Source organism: Hyperolius riggenbachi, chromosome 6 (assembly GCF_040937935.1).
Source record: "Hyperolius riggenbachi isolate aHypRig1 chromosome 6, aHypRig1.pri, whole genome shotgun sequence".
NCBI lineage: Eukaryota > Metazoa > Chordata > Amphibia > Anura > Hyperoliidae > Hyperolius > Hyperolius riggenbachi.
The window spans coordinates 302,627,351-302,650,562 of record NC_090651.1 but is presented as its reverse complement, the minus strand read 5'-3'; the positions used below and the strand labels follow the sequence as shown (position 1 = coordinate 302,650,562).

Genomic DNA, 23,212 nt, shown 5'->3' with positions numbered 1-23,212 from the left:
AAACAGTTCAATTACAGTTGAGATAATAAAAGTCAGATAACAGCCCTCTCCACGACCAAGTTAGAGCTTAATAGCTTTTTTGCATAGAGATAACAACTGGAGTTTCTCAACTCTTCCTGTACTGGAAACAATTAGACTGATGTATCTGATCTTAATGTTTTTTTTCTTAGCTGTACTACACATACAAATCATAATATCATCATTTTTTTTTCGCTTCAGTGTCTCTTTAACAGCAGTAATATTACCGTGCACACACTGCACAAGGCACATGTGCTGCCCTTTGTGTTGCATGCAGAGTGGGGGGCCCAGTGGTGGAAGAGCCCGGTGCCCCACGAATCTCATGTGCACTAGTGTTTTTTGTGATTTTTAATCTTACTTTTGCAGCTGCTAGTGTATAGGTCAGTGGTAGGGAGGGGGGCTTTGGAGAGGGATAACTGCAGGCGTCGCCCCCTGCTGGTCACACGATCTATGCTTGTGTGTGACTGAGGTCTCTCTCCTGTCTATGGCTGCCCATTTTAGGTCTTGCTGGATTTGGTACTGCAGACACAGGTGCATGTATTTTGCATCTTTTTATTGGCTGACAGGCTGTCTGCTGAACAATTTAATTTGCAAGTTGCTCTCTTGGAGTGAGCATTTGCTTCTTGTGATTCTCTGATGGTGGGAGCACTGGGTGCATCTGCGCTGCCCTTTGTGTTACATGAGGAGTGGGGGCCCGGGTGGTGGCAGAGCCCGGGGGCCCCACCTCTCATGTGCACTATTTTTTTTGCAAGGCAATATTACTCTTATTAACACAAGTAATGCGAGTTACGCCATTAGCGTGACCAGCGGTACTTACTGGTGTCACTAAGGGTCATTTTGCCATATGCTGTCGCTGTGTGTGCACGGTAATATTACCGTGCATACATGAAGAAAAGGCTCCTGGAATAAAGGGTGCAGGGTTTGCCGGTAATACAATAACGCTACAGTTAGGGATAATCTACTGTTGAATTCTGATAATAAAATATCGGTAATGAATGATTACCGATATTTAACTACACACACAGAACACTCCCTTGGTGGTGCTAAACCCTAAGCCCCCCCGATAGTGCCTAACCCTAAGGGCCCTTTTCCACCTGCAATCGCTAGCGTTCATGCTGAATGCTAGCGATTGCTGAATCGCAAAACCGGCGATTCCCCCGACGTTTGCGGCCGCGATTTTGCTATGCTATGCACTGCATAGCAAAATCGCTGCAATTATCGCTCCGCCGCGCGTTCGCGTTCCCGACAAAAGCGAATCGCGGTAGTGGAAATGACCTACCGCGATTCCTATGTTAAAAAGCAAACCGTAGCGATTGTAAAATCGCTAGCGGTTTGCGGTTTTGCGATTCAGCCAGCGCAAACGCGCTGGTGGAAAAGGGCCCTAAGTCGTTGTCCCCAGTGGTGCCTAAACCTAAGACCCCCCCCCCCCCGTGCCTAGACATGAGAACTCCCCGGTGGTGCCTAACCCTAACCCCCCTTTAGGGCCGGTTTAAGCAACAATGGGGCCCCAGGGCAAAATAAACCTGGGCCCCCCCCCCCAACATATACCCCGGAACAAAAATCGGCATTAAGAGACCTTTTTTGCAGCTGGTATAGTCAGGGTGTGAAGCCCCAATCGGTCAGAGCTCCACATTCTGGCCATTCCAGCCTGCATGGGGAACAAGGGGTTAAAAAGTTTCAGGAGGGGGGACCCCACAATTTTTTTTTAAATTCCCGCACTCTAAACGTAAAAAAAAAAAAAATTGGGAAAATAGGAAAACATGCCAGGGATCTTCATACAGCCATATTGCGCTGTATAGCGATCCCTGGCCAAAGCGCTGCGGCTGCGTATAGACCCCTTGGAAACCCCGTCAGGAAATTTATTGCGCTTTCGTTTGATGCATGTAAAATTACACTACCGTTAGGTTTGCTACTAAAAGTGACATTTACCGCATTTAAAAGTATACTTTTTTCCTTCGAAACTTTAAAATCGATTTTCTCAAAAACTATAAGGTCTTTTTGAAAAATTGTTTTTTCCTCTTATTCCTAATGATCTCCTTAACATACCCTGCAAATTTAGGGTTTCTAGCATTTAAGGTGGATTTGCTATTAACCATTAAAGTCGGCAGGTTTTTAAATGTGTTTTTTTTCCTTTGAAACTTTAAAATCGATTTTCTCAAAAACTATAAGGCCGATTTTGAAATTTTTTTTTTCCTCTTGTAGCCACTGACTCTGGGGCCCCGGGGCAGCTGCCTCCTTTGCCTTAATGGTAGCGCCGGCCCTGCCCCCCTTGCCTAACCCTAACCCCTGTGGCGTCTAACCCTACCCCCCAAATCTTAATTAATGTTTTGCCGTAAATCTGCGGTATGCACTTGCTATACATGCCACAATTTACATCTACGCAAACTACTTTAGTATGTCTGCCGCTAATCAGGCGCTGGGAGGCGCCATCATTTACTTCCATAGCTGCGCCATTGTAAAAGCCATGATTTGCGGCAAAGAAGGCAACTTTAGGCGCTGGGAGGCACCCAATGGCAGGTGCCGTCTCGCGCCCAAATTTGGCTTTTATAATAGGCGCTTATGGCGGCACAGTTTTTCCAATAAGGGCTCCTGTGGCCTTTTTCCTGATACCTATTAGCGCTGTTAAGTGAATCAATCCCATTATGTGGGAAAAAAAACATGTGGAAACAAAACAAATGCAAAACATTCTAATGAGTGTGCTCCCTGCCTTAGAAAATCAGTCCCTTTATATTGTGCAGATCTGAGAATGCAAAATTTACGTGTGTCCCTTATTGTCTAGTGTAATAGTTTACGCAGGCTTAAACTCCATTTCAGGCCTTTCAGTGCAATTTATATGTCTGGAAGCTCTTTGTTTTGCAACGGACAGGATAATAAGTCGTCACGGCTTAGGGATGCATCCTATATATAGTCCAACTTTTACTGCATAGCAGCATTGCTAGGCTTCATTCACCGCTCAGTCCGCAGCATAAAACTCTTGCTGAGACTTTGTGCTCTGGCCCCTGGGAGAGGTCAGATGTCTTGCTAAATGGTCTCTGTAACTCAGTAGAAAAGACCACAGAGACAAACTAATTAATAGAAGATTTGTTAATAAACCACTGGGGGGTGCTGCTGCTCCCTTCCTCAATCCTTTATTATCCCAGCGTATCCTCTGCCAATGGATAGGGATAGACCTACATGTTTGCCTCCTCCCCCTCTGTTTCTTTTCTCTCTGCTTTTGCTATAAGCAATTACACTCCAGATGCATTAGTTCCCACCATGTCTACAGGCTGGAGTCGCTCCTAACAAGATGAACACGAAAAACTGAGGGCTGCTTTTGCACAGCATCATCCCAGGACTATTTTTTTTTAATTTGTTTAATTTTGGCATATTTTGGCGATTTAATTTATTTTGTGGTCCTAAAGAGCCATGAGCTTAAGTCATGGATACCGAGCATCTTGGTGGACATATATTCTGCACCAGGTGCCACACACCAATTTCCAATTTGAAGTGGTGGAGGGCAACTTTGCACCCCAGGACTGGAACTATCAGCAGGTAAGAGGGTGACAGAAGTGGCCCTAAATCAAGAGCAGCAGGTGCATGGGTACAGATTAAACATTAGACCATTGCTGACGATATTTCAGAGCAGAGAAAATATTTCATTTTTTTGTGTGTGTGTGGATAATTTACTGCTTTTGTGGTGTTGACAGAAGAAGAATGCTAAAAAAATGTTGATTTCAGACGGTCAACAAGAGGTGCACAAACAAAATAAATAAGAGTAGTTGTCGAGAGCAAGAGCAGGTTTCAGCTGTTGAATGAATCAAGGATACTGATTGGTTGCCATGGGCAACTGCATCACTTTTGGTCCAGTTTTTTGTTGCACCTACATTGATGGATCAGCCAAGCACAGGAACCGACTTATCAAAATAAAGGCAAAGAAAACTGCAGCCATTGCCTCGAGCAACCTATTAGGTTTCAGCTGTTAAATGGGACATTGATTTTGCTTAATTCCTCTGAGCATCTGCTCCACTATTTCTCCAGAATTGTTTTCACTTGTCTTAATAAATCGCCACTAGAGTGCTACACACATACTGGTGAGAGATGTAAACACAAGGACATCATTCAAAACTGACTTCTAATTTTCAGGGACATCTTACTCACTTGCAATTGCGACATGTTTATTAATTAAGAATTATTAAAAGTTTTGAATTGCCTGATACAAAATGACCCAGGACTGATCTTGACCTTTGTATTTGCCTCTGGAAATCTGTGAGAACTGGCTACCGGGAGGACATGACGCTATTCATACCGACCATCACTGGACTTGTTTTCTAGAGGCGGTTTACGGTTTTGAGGGTTCTGTCTCTGGTAATTGCTTTTGCTGTACATGACCTTAGTTAACCAAGCAAGCAAATATGAATGGTAATCTTGCATATTGCATTAATATTGATGCAGAGGGATGCAGCATAGTTGGGACATAAGACTGTGCTTCTGTACAAGACATTTCTGCACACCATGTATTTAGATACGCAAGCTCTAGGCTAGATGTCCTTGGAAATGCAGCGACAACTGTATTTTTACTCCAACCTGTTTACATAAGCAATCAGCGTAGCATTATTTTCCTGTGTTTCCCTCAACTAAACAGTTGGAGGTGTTTTCTTATTTACCTTCACCTGATTTTGTGAGAGGTGGCAAGTGGCATGTTCAGTGTGCTGCCTGGACACTATAGAGAGATGGCTTGTTGCTGACTTGTTTGTAAAGGTGCAGATTTTGGGGTTGCCATCCTTAACTTTACAGTTTAGCGATGCACTTACCAAGAAATAACATGCAGCCAGCAAGTAGTGGCAGAATGGCATAGTGCATACTTGTTCCAGGCCAATGACTTGATAAACATGAACAACAGCCCAGATTAAGCATCTTTAAAGGGTGAGTGCACTAATACAAAATGGTGCTTAAAGGACAACTGTAGTGAGAAAAATATGGAGGCTGCCATATGTATTTCCTTTTAAACAATACCAGTTGCCTGGCAGCCCTGTTGATCTATTTGGCTGCAGTAGTGTCTGAATAGCACCAGAAAAAAAGCATGCAGCTAATCTTGTCAGATCAGACAATAATGTCAGAAACATCTGATCTGCTAAATGCTTGTTCAGGGTCTATGCCTAAAAGTATTAGAGGCAGAGGAACAGCAGGATAGTCATGCAAATGGCATTCCTTATATGGAGATAAATATGGCAGCCTCTATATCCCACTTGCTTCAGTTGTCCTTTAAATAGCTTACAATAAGGTTGTGATCAATAATGCAGTGTACTTGTTTTACGGGCTTTAGCTTTGTTTTAAAATACAAGCATAACAAAACTGTTGTTTACAAACTTTAATCCTCGTGACGTCTTACGCATGTGCTGAAGTGCTGATATACTCTGCAAGGGAATGATAAGAAGTGGGAAGTTACAGACAGGGATGAATACTCATAAAATCAAGCCAAAAAACAGGATCAACAAATACTGTAGTTAGTTTACTATTGGTAGAAGCCCAGAATAACAATCCATAATCTTCATACTGGGGTTAACATGCTAGTATCTTAAAATAGATGATACTAGTCTAGCGTAATGCATTATTGATCGTGGCCTCATTTTAGGACACAATCATTTGTACACTAGAACTTTTAGGCTCAATTACTTGCAATGTTCTTACAACACCATTTTCTGGTTGAGTTAGCAGAGTGTTCAAATGTTATCTTTTTGTTTGGAAAAAACAGTATATCAAAAATCCTAGGTTTAAAACTGGGTCAGAAGCAACCTAGTTCTGTTGGCAAGGCTGCTGCTTGCCTCTACTCCATCTTGATGTGAAACCTAAAGTGAGAAGCCTTAAAGGGAACCTAAACTGAGGAGGATATGGATTTTCCCCTTTAAAATAATACTAGTTGCCTGACTCTCCTGCTGATTCTGTGTCTCTAATACTTTTACCCACAGCCCCTCGACGAGCATACAGATCAGGTGCTCTGACTAAAGTGAGACGGTATTAGCTGTATGCCTGCTTCAGGTGTGTGATTCAGCCACTAATGCAGCTAAAGAGTTCAGCAGGACTGCCAAGCAACTAGTATTGTTTAAAAGGAAACATCCATATCCCTCTCAGTTAAGGTTCCCTTTAAGTGACTGCCATATTTATTCCCTTTTAAAGTGTACCTGATACGTAAAATATGCATCAAGTATACTTACCTGGGGCTTCCTCCAGCCCCATGTACTCTGTTGGTTCCCTCGCCATCCTCCCAGACAACTCCGCTCTTTCACAATCTTGCCCAGTAATATCGCCAGCAGCCATCAGTCAGGCTTAACTGCGAATGTGGGGCTCGCCTGTGTGCACAGGTAGTAACGCGCAGGTGCAGAACGCTCCTGGCCACGGGAGCGCGATGTGGACGGGCTTGGCCAGGCCGTGCATGCACACAACTGGCAACATTATAGGGCAAGATTTTTGAAGAATGGAGCCACCCGGGAGAGTGACGAGGGAGGCAATAGATTACATGGGGCTAGAGGAAGCCCCAGGTAGGTATAAATAATGCATATTTTACGCCTCAGGTTTCACACACTTGAAATAGGCATGCAGCTAATTGGGTCAGACTTAGGTCAGAGCACCTGATCTGCTTGCTTGTTCTGGGTCTGTGACTTAAAGTATTAGGGCTCATTTCCACTTGTGCCCCAGCGTGCATTTCCAAATCACACGCTGGCATTCATGCATGCACGCATGTCATTCCTGCTATGGGGAAATGCATGCGTAATGCGAAAAATGCAGCATGCTGTCAGAATTTTCCCTGTATGCGATTCACATGCGGGGAAACACTGTGAATACGCTGCAGTGAAAACGGGCCCTTAGAGGCAGAGGATCAGCAGGCCAGCCAGGCAATCTGCATTGTTAAAAAGGAAATAAATATGTCAGCCTCCATATCCTTCTCACTTCAGGTGTCCTTTAAGCAGAAGAAAGACTTTGCTGCAGGAAGTGGTTTGTGAAAAGGGTTACTGACCATGTATACTTCCTGCAACGCCAGTATGAAAGCCTGCCTCTTCCCCTTTGCATTGCCTCAGGCTGCTCAGTTGATCGTGTAACGATCCTCAGAATGATGTCACTCAGCGGGTTTTATGACAATAGAGGCTGCTGTCAAGTTTGCAATAAAGGTAATTTATTTGAGATTTTCAAGTAGGTCAGACTCAGATTTGAAAATAAAAAGCTGTGCCACTGGAGGCCTGAATTACTAAGCCATAGGAGGACCATACAAAGTGATTTTTCAGCTTAGTTTGCCTTGGGTATGCTATCAACAGGTAATATATATCAAAGTGTGTAGCCCCTTCCCATGACATACAAAAACCTAATTCAGTATGAAGGTTTGGTAGCCAGCAAGAATAGTCTTCTGCCCTATTATTAGAGCCCCTTCTCTGGCATCTTTATTGTGAGGGGTGCTGACTGACTGTAATGCCACAACTCCTTTTCCCAGAATGCACGGCCCTCTCTCCAATTGAGGAGGAGTGGCGCTCTAAGATATGCAGTGTAGGTCATGTGACCATACTGCTAATTGCAAATGTAAAATATTAAAGCATTTTTTAAAGCCTCAGTTTTTCAGTTTATCCCTCAAAATGCAAAAAATGAACTCAACTAGATCCGATATCTAGGATGCTTAGTTATAAATATCTGTCCACTGTGGACTACGGCCCTTCCAGACCATGCTAATAGTTGTAAACAATAGAGATATCATCGCTTGACTACCTAAAGAAGATAGGAGGTAGACAGAAGGTAGTACTTCTCATGGCAGGGGTGTAGTGGCAGTCTGTGTGATGCTGGAAAGGCCACTGGTTTTGCAGTACTACAGTTCTAAAACTTGGACACAGGGTAAAGTTTAACTTATTGAGGCAGTTTGGGAAACAAACAGATAAGTCTATATTCTTGCAGAAGTACAGTTAGCCTTTAAAAGATGCCCGAGGTGACATGTGATGATGAGATAGACATATGTATGTACAGTGCCAAAAACACAAATACATATGCTGTGTTCCTTTTTTTCTTTCCTTGCCTGAAAGAGATAAACATCAGGTACAGTATGTAAGTGGCAGCAGTGGTGCTCAGCAGAGCTCGAATATTCGAGTAGCTCGAATATTCGAGCTCTTTTTCAGCTATTCGAGCTCGGTATTCGAGCTCCGAATAGCTGGAGCTATTCGAATGGGCTATCCGAGTACACTCGAATAGCCCATTCACTATTCGAGCTATTCGAGCAACTCGGCGCTATTCGAGCTCGGTACCGAGCTCGAATAGCGTCATAGCCCAGATTGATGTCCTTAGAGCCAATCAGAGGGCTCCCAGGCCCTCTGACGGCAGCCAATCACAGAGGGGGACCCTGGCCAGCCCCTACCCTATAAATAGCGGCCGCCATGTTCCGTTTCTCCATGCTTGCCTGAGACTTGTACAGAGAGAGAGTTGCTCCTTTGTGCTTTGGCTTAGCAAGTGCTCTATTGTGATCATTTACCTAGCGTTTTTGCTCACCTACACCTGCCATATACACCTATATTGTTGTTAGTTAGATAGACATTGTATTTTAGTTAGTAGCTTGTGTGTTACATTAGAGACAGGCAGCTGCTGCAAGCTTACAGGTTTAGGCCTCAGGGGGGCCTTGCCTCTGTGGGCAGCTGTCCTCTGTTTATTTCTCTCATCTATACCAGTATTTCTGCTGTCCTTTACTAATAGTATTGTAGTTATACTGTACTAGGAGTAGGACACTCACTGACTGTCACTGTTTATAGGCTACTAGCTAGCTCCTGCGTGTGTGCACTCACTCACTGTCTGTGTGTACACACACTCTATTTCCTTCTGATTACTGATAGATTATTGTTAGTTAGTTGTACTTACTTACTACTTACTCTTACTGTACCCGTAGGGACACTCACTGTCACTGTTCATATAGGCTACTAGCTCCTGCGTGTGCGCACTGCACTCACTGTCTGAGTGTACACACACAACACACACTCTATTTCCTTCTGATCGCTGATTGATTATCGTAATTAGTTAGTTCTACTTACTGTTACTACTTACTCTTACTGTACTAGGAGTCTAGGACACTCAGTCACTGTCCATAGGCTACTAGCTCCTGCGTGTGCGCACTGCACTCACTGTCTGAGTGTACACACACAACACACACTCTATTTCCTTCTGATCGCTGATTGATTATCGTAATTAGTTAGTTCTACTTACTGTTACTACTTACTCTTACTGTACTAGGAGTCTAGGACACTCAGTCACTGTCCATAGGCTACTAGCTCCTGCGTGTGCGCACTGCACTCACTGTCTGAGTGTACACACACAACACACACTCTATTTCCTTCTGATCGCTGATTGATTATCGTAATTAGTTAGTTCTACTTACTGTTACTACTTACTCTTACTGTACTAGGAGTCTAGGACACTCAGTCACTGTGTTCATAGGCTACTAGCTCCTGCGTGCGTGCACTCACTCTCTGAGTGTACACACACCCACACTCCATTTCCTTCTGATCGCTGATTGATTATTGTAATTAGTTAGTTCTACTTACTGTTACTACTTACTCTTACTGTACTAGGAGTCTAGGACACTCAGTCACTGTGTTCATAGGCTACTAGCTCATGCGTGCGTGCACTCACTGTCTGAGTGTACACACACCCACACTCCATTTCCTTCTGATCGCTGATTGATTATCGTAATTAGTTAGTTGTACTTACTGTTACTACTTACTCTTACTGTACTAGGAGTCTAGGACACTCAGTCACTGTGTTCATAGGCTACTAGCTCCTGCGTGCGTGCACTCACTGTCTGAGTGTACACACACCCACACTCCATTTCCTTCTGATCGCTGATTGATTATTGTAATTAGTTAGTTCTACTTACTGTTACTACTTACTCTTACTGTACTAGGAGTCTAGGACACTCAGTCACTGTGTTCATAGGCTACTAGCTCCTGCGTGCGTGCACTCACTGTCTGAGTGTACACACACCCACACTCCATTTCCTTCTGATCGCTGATTGATTATTGTAATTAGTTAGTTCTACTTACTGTTACTACTTACTCTTACTGTACTAGGAGTCTAGGACACTCAGTCACTGTGTTCATAGGCTACTAGCTCCTGCGTGCGTGTACTCACTGTCTGAGTGTACACACACCCACACTCTATTTCCTTCTGATCGCTGATTGATTATTGTAATTAGTTAGTTCTACTTACTGTTACTACTTACTCTTACTGTACTAGGAGTCTAGGACACTCAGTCACTGTGTTCATAGGCTACTAGCTCCTGCGTGCGTGCACTCACTGTCTGAGTGTACACACACCCACACTCCATTTCCTTCTGATCGCTGATTGATTATTGTAATTAGTTAGTTCTACTTACTGTTACTACTTACTCTTACTGTACTAGGAGTCTAGGACACTCAGTCACTGTGTTCATAGGCTACTAGCTCCTGCGTGCGTGCACTCACTGTCTGAGTGTACACACACCCACACTCCATTTCCTTCTGATCGCTGATTGATTATTGTAATTAGTTAGTTCTACTTACTGTTACTACTTACTCTTACTGTACTAGGAGTCTAGGACACTCAGTCACTGTGTTCATAGGCTACTAGCTCCTGCGTGCGTGCACTCACTGTCTGAGTGTACACACACCCACACTCCATTTCCTTCTGATCGCTGATTGATTATTGTAATTAGTTAGTTCTACTTACTGTTACTACTTACTCTTACTGTACTAGGAGTCTAGGACACTCAGTCACTGTGTTCATAGGCTACTAGCTCCTGCGTGCGTGCACTCACTGTCTGAGTGTACACACACCCACACTCCATTTCCTTCTGATCGCTGATTGATTATTGTAATTAGTTAGTTCTACTTACTGTTACTACTTACTCTTACTGTACTAGGAGTCTAGGACACTCAGTCACTGTGTTCATAGGCTACTAGCTCCTGCGTGCGTGCACTCACTGTCTGAGTGTACACACACCCACACTCCATTTCCTTCTGATCGCTGATTGATTATTGTAATTAGTTAGTTCTACTTACTGTTACTACTTACTCTTACTGTACTAGGAGTCTAGGACACTCAGTCACTGTGTTCATAGGCTACTAGCTCCTGCGTGCGTGCACTCACTGTCTGAGTGTACACACACCCACACTCCATTTCCTTCTGATCGCTGATTGATTATTGTAATTAGTTAGTTCTACTTACTGTTACTACTTACTCTTACTGTACTAGGAGTCTAGGACACTCAGTCACTGTGTTCATAGGCTACTAGCTCCTGCGTGCGTGCACTCACTGTCTGAGTGTACACACACTAAATTTACTTGTGATTACTACTGATTATTGTAACTGCTAGTTGTACTTCCTGACTGTTACTACTTACTTACTGTACTAGGGGACACTCACTCAGTCACCTCACCAACCAACCCACTCCATTAAAGTACCCCACTTTTCACCCGCCCTTTTACAAAACTTTTGTCTATACGCCCAAAACATTTAAGATGTCTGGAAGTGGCAGCCAGCGCGGTTTGGGCAAGGGGAAGGGCAGCAAGGGAATCAGGAGGAGAGGGAGCAGCATTGTGGCAAGCCGCGGCCGCGGGCGCGCCACCATGCACAGTTCCGCAGCAGCAGCAGCAGCAGCGTCAGTGGCTAACATTCCTCCCATAGCCACTGGCCGTGGACGCCTTGGGCGCCGCCCAGCAGGAGCATCTGCAACTCACGCTGCAGAGACACAGCAGCAGCAGCGTGTAGCACCTGCTCCCATTTTCCTCCAGCCGGGTCGGAAACGTCCCATTGAGGAAAAGGATGCAGACACTGTGGTGCAACTCATGACGGAGGATGAGCAGCCCGCCATCAGCTCTGCATCCGAGGCCTCCACCCTCACCACCACCACCACCCCTGTTTGCAGCAGCCGCCCAGCAGGGTCTGGGGAGGAGGCCAGTTCACCGTCACTCGCCGACCTGTCATTCAGCAGTCTTTTGACCCCAGGCATCATGAGTAAATTGTCTGCTGTTGTTGGCGATCTTGAGGAGGAGATGCTGATGGGCACTTTGGGGGATGAGGGATTGGACAGCAAGACTGTGGCGACAGTCAAGCAGCCCATCCATGCATCAGGAGAGGAGTTTGGGGGGTCCTCATCCCAGCAGGACATGTTTCAGGAGGGGGAGGATGATGATGACCCGGTGACAGACAGAGACTGGGTGCCACCACCTCCAGGGGATGTCGTCCTCAGCAGCTCTGAGGAGGAGGAGGAGGATGCTCTTGTGGGCCTTGCAAGGAGGCGCATCATTGCAAGCATTGGCAGCAGCAGTAGGCAGGTCCCACAGCCTGCTGGTGTCTCAGGCTCAGCAGCAGCAGCAGCAGCATCTGCCAGTACCACCACCAGCCGCACCCAAGCCCCCCAAGCCCCCCCCCCCAACCACCACAGGGAGACAGGCAGCAGCGCTTCCATGCCGTAGGGGGATGTTTAAGTCACCAATCTGGCGATATTTCACCATGCCCACTGTGTACAGCAAGTACGCCACTTGCAACCACTGTCAGCGGAAGTTGAGCAGAGGTGCAGACCCCTTAAAGTTCTGCACCAGCTCGCTCATCAACCACCTTGCGGCTAAACATTTCCACCAGCATGAGGAGTTCCAGAGGCTGAAGGCATCTGGTGCTGGCAGTGGCACCACACCCATCACTGCACAGCCTTCAGCAGCAGCAGCAGCAACAGCAGCCACCCGCCCTCCTGCTCCTCCAGCAGCACCAGCAGGAGTGCGGAAACGCACTGCTCCTCCCCCCTCTGCAACTCCTGCCGCCGACACTGAGGCCTGTTCTGGCAGCCAGTCCTCAGTGGCCTCCTCTGCTGTGTCTGCTGATTCCCGTGTCAGCAAAAGGCCACGCCAGAGCCTTTTGAGCGAGTCCTTCCAGGGGGTGGTTAGGGCTCTGCCTCCCAGCAGCCGTCGCGTGCGGCAGCTGAACGGCTTGCTGGCACGGGCCATGTGCTCCCAACTCCTGCCGTACACGCTCGTGCAGGAGGGGAGCGACATTCGTGCGCTGCTTGCTTGCGCAGCCCCAGACTGGCAGCTCCCCAGCAGACACTTCTTTGCCCGCAAGGCCATTCCTGCACTGCACCGCTTTGTGATGGCCAATGTGGAGCGAGGGCTGGAGCACGCGGTTGGTGAAAGGGTCCACGTCACCATGGACTCCTGGAGCAGCCGCTTCGGGACAGGCCGCTACCTGTCCTTCACTGTCCACTGGGTCAGCTTGGTGGAAGGGGGTGAGGATGGGAGAGCAGCAGCGGGCACAGCAGCAGCAGCAACACAGTGGGTGGTGCCACCCCGCAGGCTCAGGGGAACTGCAGCAGGTTCCTCCGATCCTCTGCCATCCTCCGGCACACCTGGCCAAACCCCCCGCCTCAGCAGCAGCGTGAAGGCCCGCCACTGCCAAGCGCTGCTGCACTTGGTCAGCCTTGGGAAGACCAAGCTGACGGCAACCCATGTGTTGGCCAAACTCCAGGAGCAGGAGAGGATTTGGCTGACCCCCAGAGGCCTCAGAGTCGGAGAGGTGGTGGCCGACAATGGGGCCAATCTGGTTGCCGCAATAGACAGGGGAAACCTGACCCACATCCCCTGTCTTGCCCACGTGCTGAACCTGGTGGTGCAGAAGTTCCTGCGCACCTACCAGGGGATGGGCGAACTGCTGGAAACGGCAAGGAATGTTGTGCGTCACTTCCGGCGCTCGGCTGCAGCCTGTGCGAGCCTGGAAGACGTGCAAAAGGAGCTGGATCTGCCACGCCATCGGCTGATCCTTGACGTTCCGACTCGCTGGAACTCCACCCTGGCGATGTTGGAGCGTCTGGTTGAACAGAGGCGCGCTGTCAAACAGTACCTTGCCCTGGCCACTGTTTCCGCAGCTCAGAGAAGGGACAAGACCAGCAACTTCCCGTCCATCGTCCCCGATGATGACTGGAGGCACATGCAGCAGGTGTGCTTAGTGCTGGCTCCCTTCCTGCAGGCCACAAACATGGTGAGCAGGGACCATGCTATGGTCTGCGAGTGGGTGCCCCTGGTTTCTCTGCTGAACAGGGCCCTCGATGCTTTGCTGGAACAGGGAGCGGCAGCCTTGGACCAGCAGGAGCGGCAACCAGCTGCGCAGTCCACCTCTGAGGGGGAGGAGGAGGAGGACTTGGTGGAGGTCCCTGACCTGGCTGCTGATGAGGGGGATCAGCACAGCGCAGCTGAGTTGGTGCGGGGGTGGAGAGAGGATGAGGCGGCAGAGGAGGAGGATGAGGACAGCACTGACGTCGATGTGCCAGCAGACATGGCCCGCCTCTTCCCAATGGCAGCGCACATGCTGACGTGCCTGCGCAGGGACCCCAGGGTGATCCAGATGAAGCAGAGGGAGGACATCTGGATCAGCATGATGTTGGACCCACGCCTCAAGGGGAAGTTGAGCCAGTTCCTGCCGCCTGCAGGAGGAGACCCAGCGCAACAAATAAGGAGCTTGCAGCAGGCCCTTGTTGAGCGCTTGGAGGAAGCCTTCCCCCAGCCTTCCACCCCCACTGTCCAGCAGCCAGCACAGAGGCAGCAGCAGGTGCCTGCATCCAGCAGCAGCAAGCGCCCCACAGACCTGCTGTCTCTCAGCCACGAGCTCTACAGGACTGTAGAGGCTCCGGCAGCAGTGACTAGAGAGGAGATGCATGCAGCAGCATCCTCCTCCGGTCACAGCCAGCGCCTGACCCGCATGGTGGCTGACTACATGGGGTCGTACAGCGGGCTTGACAGCGATGCCCCTGTTGATCCCATGGAGTATTGGGTCAAGCGCATGGAGATCTGGAGCGAGCTGGCGCAGTACGCCCTGGAAGTGCTGTCCTGCCCCCCTTCCAGCGTGCTGTCCGAGCGCTGCTTCAGTGCAGCTGGTGGCGTGGTCACCGAGAAACGCTCACGTCTGTTTCACAAGTCTGTGGACAGACTGACGTTTCTCAAGATGAACCAGGCGTGGGTGGAAGGCGAGTTCCTGGCCCCTGTTGTCGGCGAGAGGGGGACATGAACTGGCTGCCGGAACCATCGTTAATGTGCCTTACCACCCTTTACCACCTCCTGGCTCCTGCTCACTAAGCCAGCCTGGTTCACTTTGACTATTACGTCGCCTGCAGCCACACATTTTACACCTACAGTGGGCTGCTGTGTACTGCCCTTCTGCTGTCTGTCTGTGTTTCCCACTGCCAGGGTACACAGAATTACCTTCTTCTGCTGCCACTCTGCCACCAGCTATTACGTCAAACAATAGCTATATTGGTTGCAAAACCAAAAACCAAAAAACCATAAAAAAAAAAAAAAGGTTTAATTTTTCTGAGGTGCCCGGGTTGAAAACTGTGTTGTCCCAGTTGTGTATTGGACACAATGTGGGCTGCACGACCGCTGTCTGGGACCTCCTGTTGTGTTTATTTACAGCCCTGGTATCACCGCTAGGTACCAGGGCTATTATGTCACGCTGCCTACCTGCTGCCACACTCACACTGCTCCTCCATACCTCCTCCTGCTGCTGCTGCTGCTGTCTGTCTGTCTGTGTTTCCCACTGCCAGGGTACACAGATGATTTACCTTCTGCTGCCACTCTGCCACCAGCTATTACGTCAAACAATAGCTGCTCGCCTACTCCTCCATTCCTCCTCCTGCTGCTGCTGTCTGTCTGTGTTTCCCACTGCCAGGGTACACAGATGATTTACCTTCTGCTGCCACTCTGCCACCAGCTATTACGTCAAACAATAGCTGCTCGCCTACTCCTCCATTCCTCCTCCTGCTGCTGCTGTCTGTCTGTGTTTCCCACTGCCAGGGTACACAGAATTAACTTCTGCTGCCACTCTGCCACCAGCTATTACGTCAAACAATAGCTATATTGGTTGCAAAACCAAAAACCAAAAAACCATAAAAAAAAAAAAAAGGTTTAATTTTTCTGAGGTGCCCGGGTTGAAAACTGTGTTGTCCAAGTTGTGTATTGGACACAATGTGGGCTGCACGACCGCTGTCTGGGACCTCCTGTTGTGTTTATTTACAGCCCTGGTATCACCGCTAGGTACCAGGGCTATTATGTCACGCTGCCTACCTGCTGCCACACTCACACTGCTCCTCCATACCTCCTCCTGCTGCTGCTGCTGCTGTCTGTCTGTGTTTCCCACTGCCAGGGTACACAGATGATTTACCTTCTGCTGCCACTCTGCCACCAGCTATTACGTCAAACAATAGCTGCTCGCCTACTCCTCCATTCCTCCTCCTGCTGCTGCTGTCTGTCTGTGTTTCCCACTGCCAGGGTACACAGAATTACCTTCTGCTGCCACTCTGCCACCAGCTATTACGTCAAACAATAGCTATATTGGTTGCAAAACCAAAACCAAACAAACCATTAAAAAAAAAAAAGGTTTAATTTTTCTGAGGTGCCCGGGTTGAAAACTGTGTTGTCCCAGTTGTGTATTGGACACAATGTGGGCTGCACGACCGCTGTCTGGGACCTCCTGTTGTGTTTATTTACAGCCCTGGTATCACCGCTAGGTACCAGGGCTATTATGTCACGGCGAGCTGCCTGCCTCATTGACTGCCTGCTGCCACACACTCATCCTCCTCCTCCTGCTGCTGAATTTACCTCCTGCTGTCTTTGTGTTTCCACTGCCAGGGAGCACATACAATGGCGCTTCCAACATGCGTGCGCCCACCAGCTATTTGTTACGCTCAAAAATAGCTGCATTTCTTAAAAAAAAAAATTGAAAAGAGAAATACGTGAAGAAGAAGAAGACGATATTGAAAAGGAAGGAGAAGATGAAGATGAAGAAGAAGAAGATGAAGAAGAAGATGAAGAAGATGATGAAGAAGAAGATGAAAAAGAAGAAGAAAAAGAAGAAGAAGAAGAAGAAGAAGATGAAAAAGAAGAAGAAAAAGAAGAAGAAGAAGAAGAAGAAGAAGAAGAAGAAGAAGAAGATATAGAAGAAGAAGAAGAAGATATAGAAGAAGAAGAAGAAGAAGAAGAAGAAGAAGAAGATATAGAAGAAGAAGAAGAAGAAGAAGAAGAAAAAGATATAGAAGAAGAAGAAGAAGAAGAAGAAGAAGAAGAAGAAGAAGATATAGAAGAAGAAGAAGAAGATATAGAAGAAGAAGAAGAAGATATAGAAGAAGAAGAAGAAGAAGAAGAAGATATAGAAGAAGAAGAAGAAGATATAGAAGAAGAAGAAGAAGATATAGAAGAAGAAGAAGAAGATATAGAAGAAGAAGAAGAAGAAGAAGAAGATATAGAAGAAGAAGAAGATATAGAAGAAGAAGAAGAAGATATAGAAGAAGAAGAAGAAGAAGATATAGAAGAAGAAGAAGAAGATATAGAAGAAGAAGAAGAAGATATAGAAGAAGAAGAAGAAGAAGAAGAAGATATAGAAGAAGAAGAAGAAGAAGAAGAAGATATAGAAGAAGAAGAAGAAGAAGAAGAAGATATAGAAGAAGAAGAAGAAGAAGAAGAAGATATAGAAGAAGAAGAAGAAGATATAGAAGAAGAAGAAGAAGAAGAAGAAGATATAGAAGAAGAAGAAGAAGAAGAAGAAGAAGAAGATATAGAAGAAGAAGAAGAAGAAGAAGAAGAAGAAGATATAGAAGAAGAAGAAGAAGAAGAAGAAGAAAGATAAAGAAGAAGAAGAACAAGTATATACAGTAACACTACTGAACAAAATTAAGGACACAACTTCTCTTTCCACATTTTTTTTTAAAGGAACATCCCCACATAATCACTTGCTGTTGTTACTTGGAAAAAAAGAGGTTTCTTGCATCATTCACCCAGGTGTTGGAAGCTATTTAAGGCCAATTCGAATAGTCAGCTCGAATAGTTAGCTCGAATACCGACTCGAATAGTGAGCTCGAAGTCCGAGGTCGAATCGAATAGTAAAAATTATTCGACTCGAATATTCGACTGACCTCGAATAATTTACTATTCGAATTCGACCAAACTCGAATTTTAAAAAGGGGTATTTGAGCATCACTAAGTGGCAGTTCCTGTCTGAGTCAGGACTGGGTCAGACTACAGTGTGACCCTCACTATTAAGAAATGACAACTATAAAACACTTTCCTAGCAGAAAATAGCCATGAGAGCAGGGAAAAGATAATAGGGGTCAATAGTGCACAGATTTTAGCAATGAATGTGTCATTGAGCAAAAACAATAAAACAGTAAAAACTTAGTAGTAGATTTAAAATATAAAAGTAATGCGCCAATGCCAATAGGCTTCCTATTGGAAGAAGCTAGTAGAGGCGGGGAGCGGCAGGTGGAGTTTGTATAGAGGCGGCGATGCGGATGAGGCTAATTGACAAGCCTCATGTAAACACAGCAGGCTAGCGACAAGCAGATTGTTGCTAGCCTGGCAATCTTTTTAGGGGGGACAGCAGAGCGCAAGGGGGGGGGGGGGGCAGCAGGTGGAGGCGATATATCGACACAGAGGCATGTCATTGTGCACATGACATGCCTCTGGGTCCTATTAAGATTTTAATAATCCACCTCGGGTTCTCTTTAAGCCTTTAAACCATTCATGTCAAACTCAGACTCACAAGCCAAATCTGGCCCGCAAGTGGTTTCCCCACTTTGCATTGTGTTTGGTCCACTCTAGACCACCAGGGAAGCTATATTGGGGTGAAGCCTTAGATCACCGGGGAAGCCATATGTGTATGGGAATGGGAAGCCCTAGACACTAGGGAACTATATAGGGGTGGGGGAGGACCACTAGACACCAGGGAACAATTAGACACCAGAGAACTGTATAGAGAAGGGAATGGAACCATTCTACACCAGGGAAGTATATAGGAGAGGGGGCCATTAGACACCTTGAAACTGTATGGGGGGGGGGGGGGGCGCTAAACTCCAGTGACCTGTTTAAGGGTGGGAGTGGGATCACTAGACACCTGGAAACTGGATAGGGAATGGAGTGGGACCACTAGACACCGGAGAACTGTATAGAGGAGAGAGGGGGCCACTAGACACCAGGGAACTTTAAAGGGGAGGGATTGAGGACTATTAGACACCAGGACACTGTATGGGGAGGGAGCAGGCATTAGACACCAGGGAACTGTATAGGGGAGAGAGGAGGGCCACTAGACACCAAGAAATTATACAGGAGAGGGAGGGGGGCCATTAGACATTGGGGAAGTTTCTAAGAGAGGAAGGTGGCCACTAGGTTGGCCCACGACTTGCTACCAGTTTTCATTTTCGGCCCATTTTGTAGTTGAGTTTGACACCTGCTTTAAAGATGAAAATAAACTGATGAGATAAACAATTATATTTATGCTACTACTAAACATGACTTTTTTTTGAGTAATATTATTATTTATATAGCACTGACATCTTCCGCAGCGATGTACAGAGTATATTGTCTTGTCACTTAACTATCCCTCAGAGGGGCTCACAATCTAATCCCTTCCATAGTCATCTGTCTGTATTGTGTAAGTATCGTAGTCTAGGGCAAATTTTAGGAGGAGGCCAATTAACTTATCTGTATGTTTTTTGAGATGTGGGAGGAAACCGGAGTGCCTGGAGGAACCCCACACAGACACCAGGAGAACATACAAACTCCTAGCAGATGTTGTCCTGGCTGGGATTCGAACCAGGAATCCAGTGCTGCAAGGCGAGACTGCTAACCACTAAGTGTCTCAGAGATAGAAAAAGGTCAATAGTTCATCTATTTTATCTCTCCCTGCCCTGAGAAGTTGTATTCTGCAAGGAAAACTTTTATGGCAGTAATTTGCATATCAGTGATGGTCACTATATTCCCGACAAGCTGCCAACAAGACAGAAGCTGTCACTTCCATGCCTGGAAATTGACTCTTTCAGGCAGCAAAATAAATCATGTAAAACAGCCTGGTTATTAATATGTTTTGTACTGTACATACACATGTTTATCTCATCATGTCACATGTCGCCTCGGGTACACTTTAAACTGTTGTTGTAGACCAGTTGGGGAGGGGGAGGGGGGAAACAGTAGAGTAAAAACAATTGACTCTGGAGGGGTGCTTTAACTTTTGTCTATTATGATATCCAAACACCCAATGAGCAATCATCTTTATTTCAGCGTTAAACTGCTGGAAGGTGTAATTAGATTGCTGGCTCTAGAATAATTCACTTTCGCACTCCAGGATCCCGTTTTGTTTCCATTATTTGCACCAGGCATGCTGAGAGTTATAGTGCTTATTCAGCCAGCTGTAAAACAGCCATTACTCGGTATATTCATGCTGAACGTCCAATCAGCGAGCTCTGATTGATTGCTATTTGTCAATACCCTTACCTATGCTCTTTGCTTTATTTAGAATAACATCCAGCTAATAAATGGAATGAGATATTCACAGAACTGTATAGCTCCGCTTCCTGTTTACAGCCCTGAGCTCTGGAAGTGAGAGAGAAGTGGTAAATAAGGTCACACGGCTCCCTTAGAAAATAGTAATATATACTCCTGGAAACTGAAAACCGCCATTGATTTTAGAAAGAAAGGAAACTGATCTGAATGAAACAGGACCTAACCTATTGTAGGCCTGTAACTCCAGATCTAACAATGGAAGGAAAACTTCTTTGTTCCTCTGTAGTTCCTGTGGATAATTACTTTAAAAGGGGTGGGATGATGGGGATTTTAACTTCGATACAGGATGATATTATAAAATTTAAACACATATATTTCCAGTAATTACTAGTAATTGCAAATAGCAATACAAAGGCTTTTTTCATCTTTTCATTTTTTTATGTGAAGAAAATATGACATTTACAAAGAACAGGTTTCACTGTGGGCATTACTATGGAGGACGGTGTCCTGCACATCCAGCATACAGAAACAGTCCTCACTGGCAGTAATCTTGTGAGTAAAATGTGTTCAGGATGATAGAAAGCAGAAATATAGCTTCAAATAGTTGTTTAAAAAACTCATCAGCTGCATCTCTGTGTGCCTGATCCTGTCTCTCTCTCTCTCTGCCTCGCAGTGTAAAGTAAACAGTTTACAGACTGGAAGAGCTCCTTCTGAATGGGAGGGGGGAGCATCCATGCAAGCACAGGAATAAGTACAGGTCCTTCTCTTCAGATCCTTTCTCTGTAGCTGACAAATCCCTCAGCTGTTCTCATGGGATCTGTGAGAAAGCAGTGTGTGTGGGCAGGGCAGAAACAAACAGTATATCATTCCTCTGTGAATAGTGGAACCTATCTACATGGTATAGCTCTAGCCTCTAACATCAAAGCTGACACAAACTGTTACAAACAGCTGTTAAAAAGGGCATTTGTTTAACATAGGCTGTGATAAGAGACCTCTGAAAAGCTTTCTATTGTTGCTGGCTAAAAGCTCTATAGGTATGTGTGATTTACAGAAGGACAGTTTCTTTGATAGTTGTTCTTAAAGCTAATTACACACGCGAGCGTTTCATTACCCAATATAATCATTCCTGATCACCTCAGAGATGAATTCTGCATGGGTAAAGATGTCCCCAGGGGTGTAACTACAGGGGAGCAGCACCAGCAACCGCAGGGGGCCCCTGAGCTGTCAAGTTGTAAGGGGGCCTCAATTACTACTTCACTTCCACCAATAAAGGGATCAATCCATCAGATCAGGTGTTTTTGTGGCTATGATGTCCATACTTGTCTTATGGCCCTTGCAAGATGGGCCTCCAGGCTGTGAGGGTAGTAGGCAAGGGACAGTGGTGAACAAAACATTTTGTTGGGGGGCCTCATGATTTGTAGTTACGCCCCTGGATGCCCCACAACATCATTGATAACCATGTTAGAAATCTGGCATGTTGGATCCTGCTGTTGTTAGCTATGGTTAGTTTGCAGAGTAGGGCACCTTCCTTTTGTCCTGCCAGTGTCGGATTGGGAGGTGGAAAAACTGTGGAAATCCACCTGCTGGCGAAGCAGCAGAAACCCTGTGTTATTATCACTTCCAATAGAAACCTGCAGTGAGTCTTCACTGTGAGCAGCAACACCTGATTATTGCTGCTTGGCCAGCAAGTGGATTTCCTCAGCTTTTCCAGCTTCCTGTCCGACACGGTGTGCTGCCATCCTCTCCCCCTTGAACAGCCTATCTGTACAGCGATCATGCCTAAATCATTGCCTGTAACAATCACTAATCACCATTATTTTGAGCAACATGAGCAGTTTCTCTTTATATAGCTGTAGAAATTCAAGAGGTGCCTTACACTATGGCATGAGCCTTGCACACGGCCGCTCAGACTGAATGAAACGTGGAACACAAAAATAACGGTTGAGTAGCACTCCACAAGTGTTTACTGTACACTCTTTGTTGTGAGAAGCATGGATTGCTGTAGATCCCACAGCTACTTTATATATTTATAGTCTTTACCATGCTTCTAGACTTTATTGTTTGTGCTTTTAGCACTTTGCAGTTCCCCTTTTGATTGAGTGTTTTTGTTTATGCAAGATGACAACAAGTTAGCTGATTTTATTGTTGTTTCTGCTGATTATCTTTAAAGAGAATCTGTACTGTAAAATTCTTACAATAAAAAGCATACCATTCTATTCATTATGTTCTCCTGGGCCCCTCTGTGCTGTTTCTGCCACTCCCTGCTGCAATCCTGGCTTGTAATTGCCATTTTTATGCAGTGTTTACAAACAAAAGACAGTAGTAGCTCAGTGTGCGAGTCATACAGAGTATGCAGGGGGCCTGGAGAGGGTGTAGATAGCTTCTATCCAATCACAAGCAGCACAGCACATTCCAGCCTGACTGCCTGAGCCCGACAGACCCGACAGAGGAGAGAAGATTCGATCATATAACAGAGATAACACAGCCACTGTGCAACTAGGAAAGGCTCAGTAAGAAAGAGCACATTAGAACAGCTATAGGAACTTATAGGATAAAATAAATAAGGCTCAAAATGTTGTTACAGATTCTCTTTAAGTAAACAGGACATTTCTGATCACAGTACCTTGACTAGGAGGCCCTGCTATGTCGGCATGCTTATTTGAAGATCTGACCGGACCATTTTTCTACCACCATTCCCCCATTCAATCACTATACTACTGTATAGTGATGGTCAAGAAGATGCAAATAACTTGGAGTATATGCAAATTTGTAAGCAAATGTATGCAGCTTGAAAATGAACAAATCAAATCCTGCTAAGGTAAAATTCGATTGGTTCATTTTCAAGCTGCAAAAAGTTGCTTAAATTTGCATCAACTCGAAGTTATTTGCATCTACTTGGCCATCACTAC

The 23,212-nt window shown here is 46.0% G+C and overlaps 1 protein-coding gene across 4 annotated transcripts in view; it reads left to right on the top strand.

The window, feature by feature from the left end:
- The first annotated feature begins 3,229 nt into the window (after window positions 1-3,229).
- Window positions 3,230-23,212, top strand: part of TTYH1 (tweety family member 1) — a 237,879-nt gene continuing 217,896 nt past the window's right edge. Inside the window, exon 1 of one of the 4 annotated variants that reach the window (XM_068241216.1) lies at window positions 3,230-3,549. In XM_068241216.1, the coding sequence (XP_068097317.1) occupies window positions 3,424-3,549 (126 nt within the window). In that variant the 5' untranslated portion in view covers window positions 3,230-3,423. The remainder of the gene's footprint in view (window positions 3,550-23,212) is intronic. The other 3 variants (XM_068241215.1, XM_068241219.1, XM_068241218.1) reach the window with 3 other exon arrangements.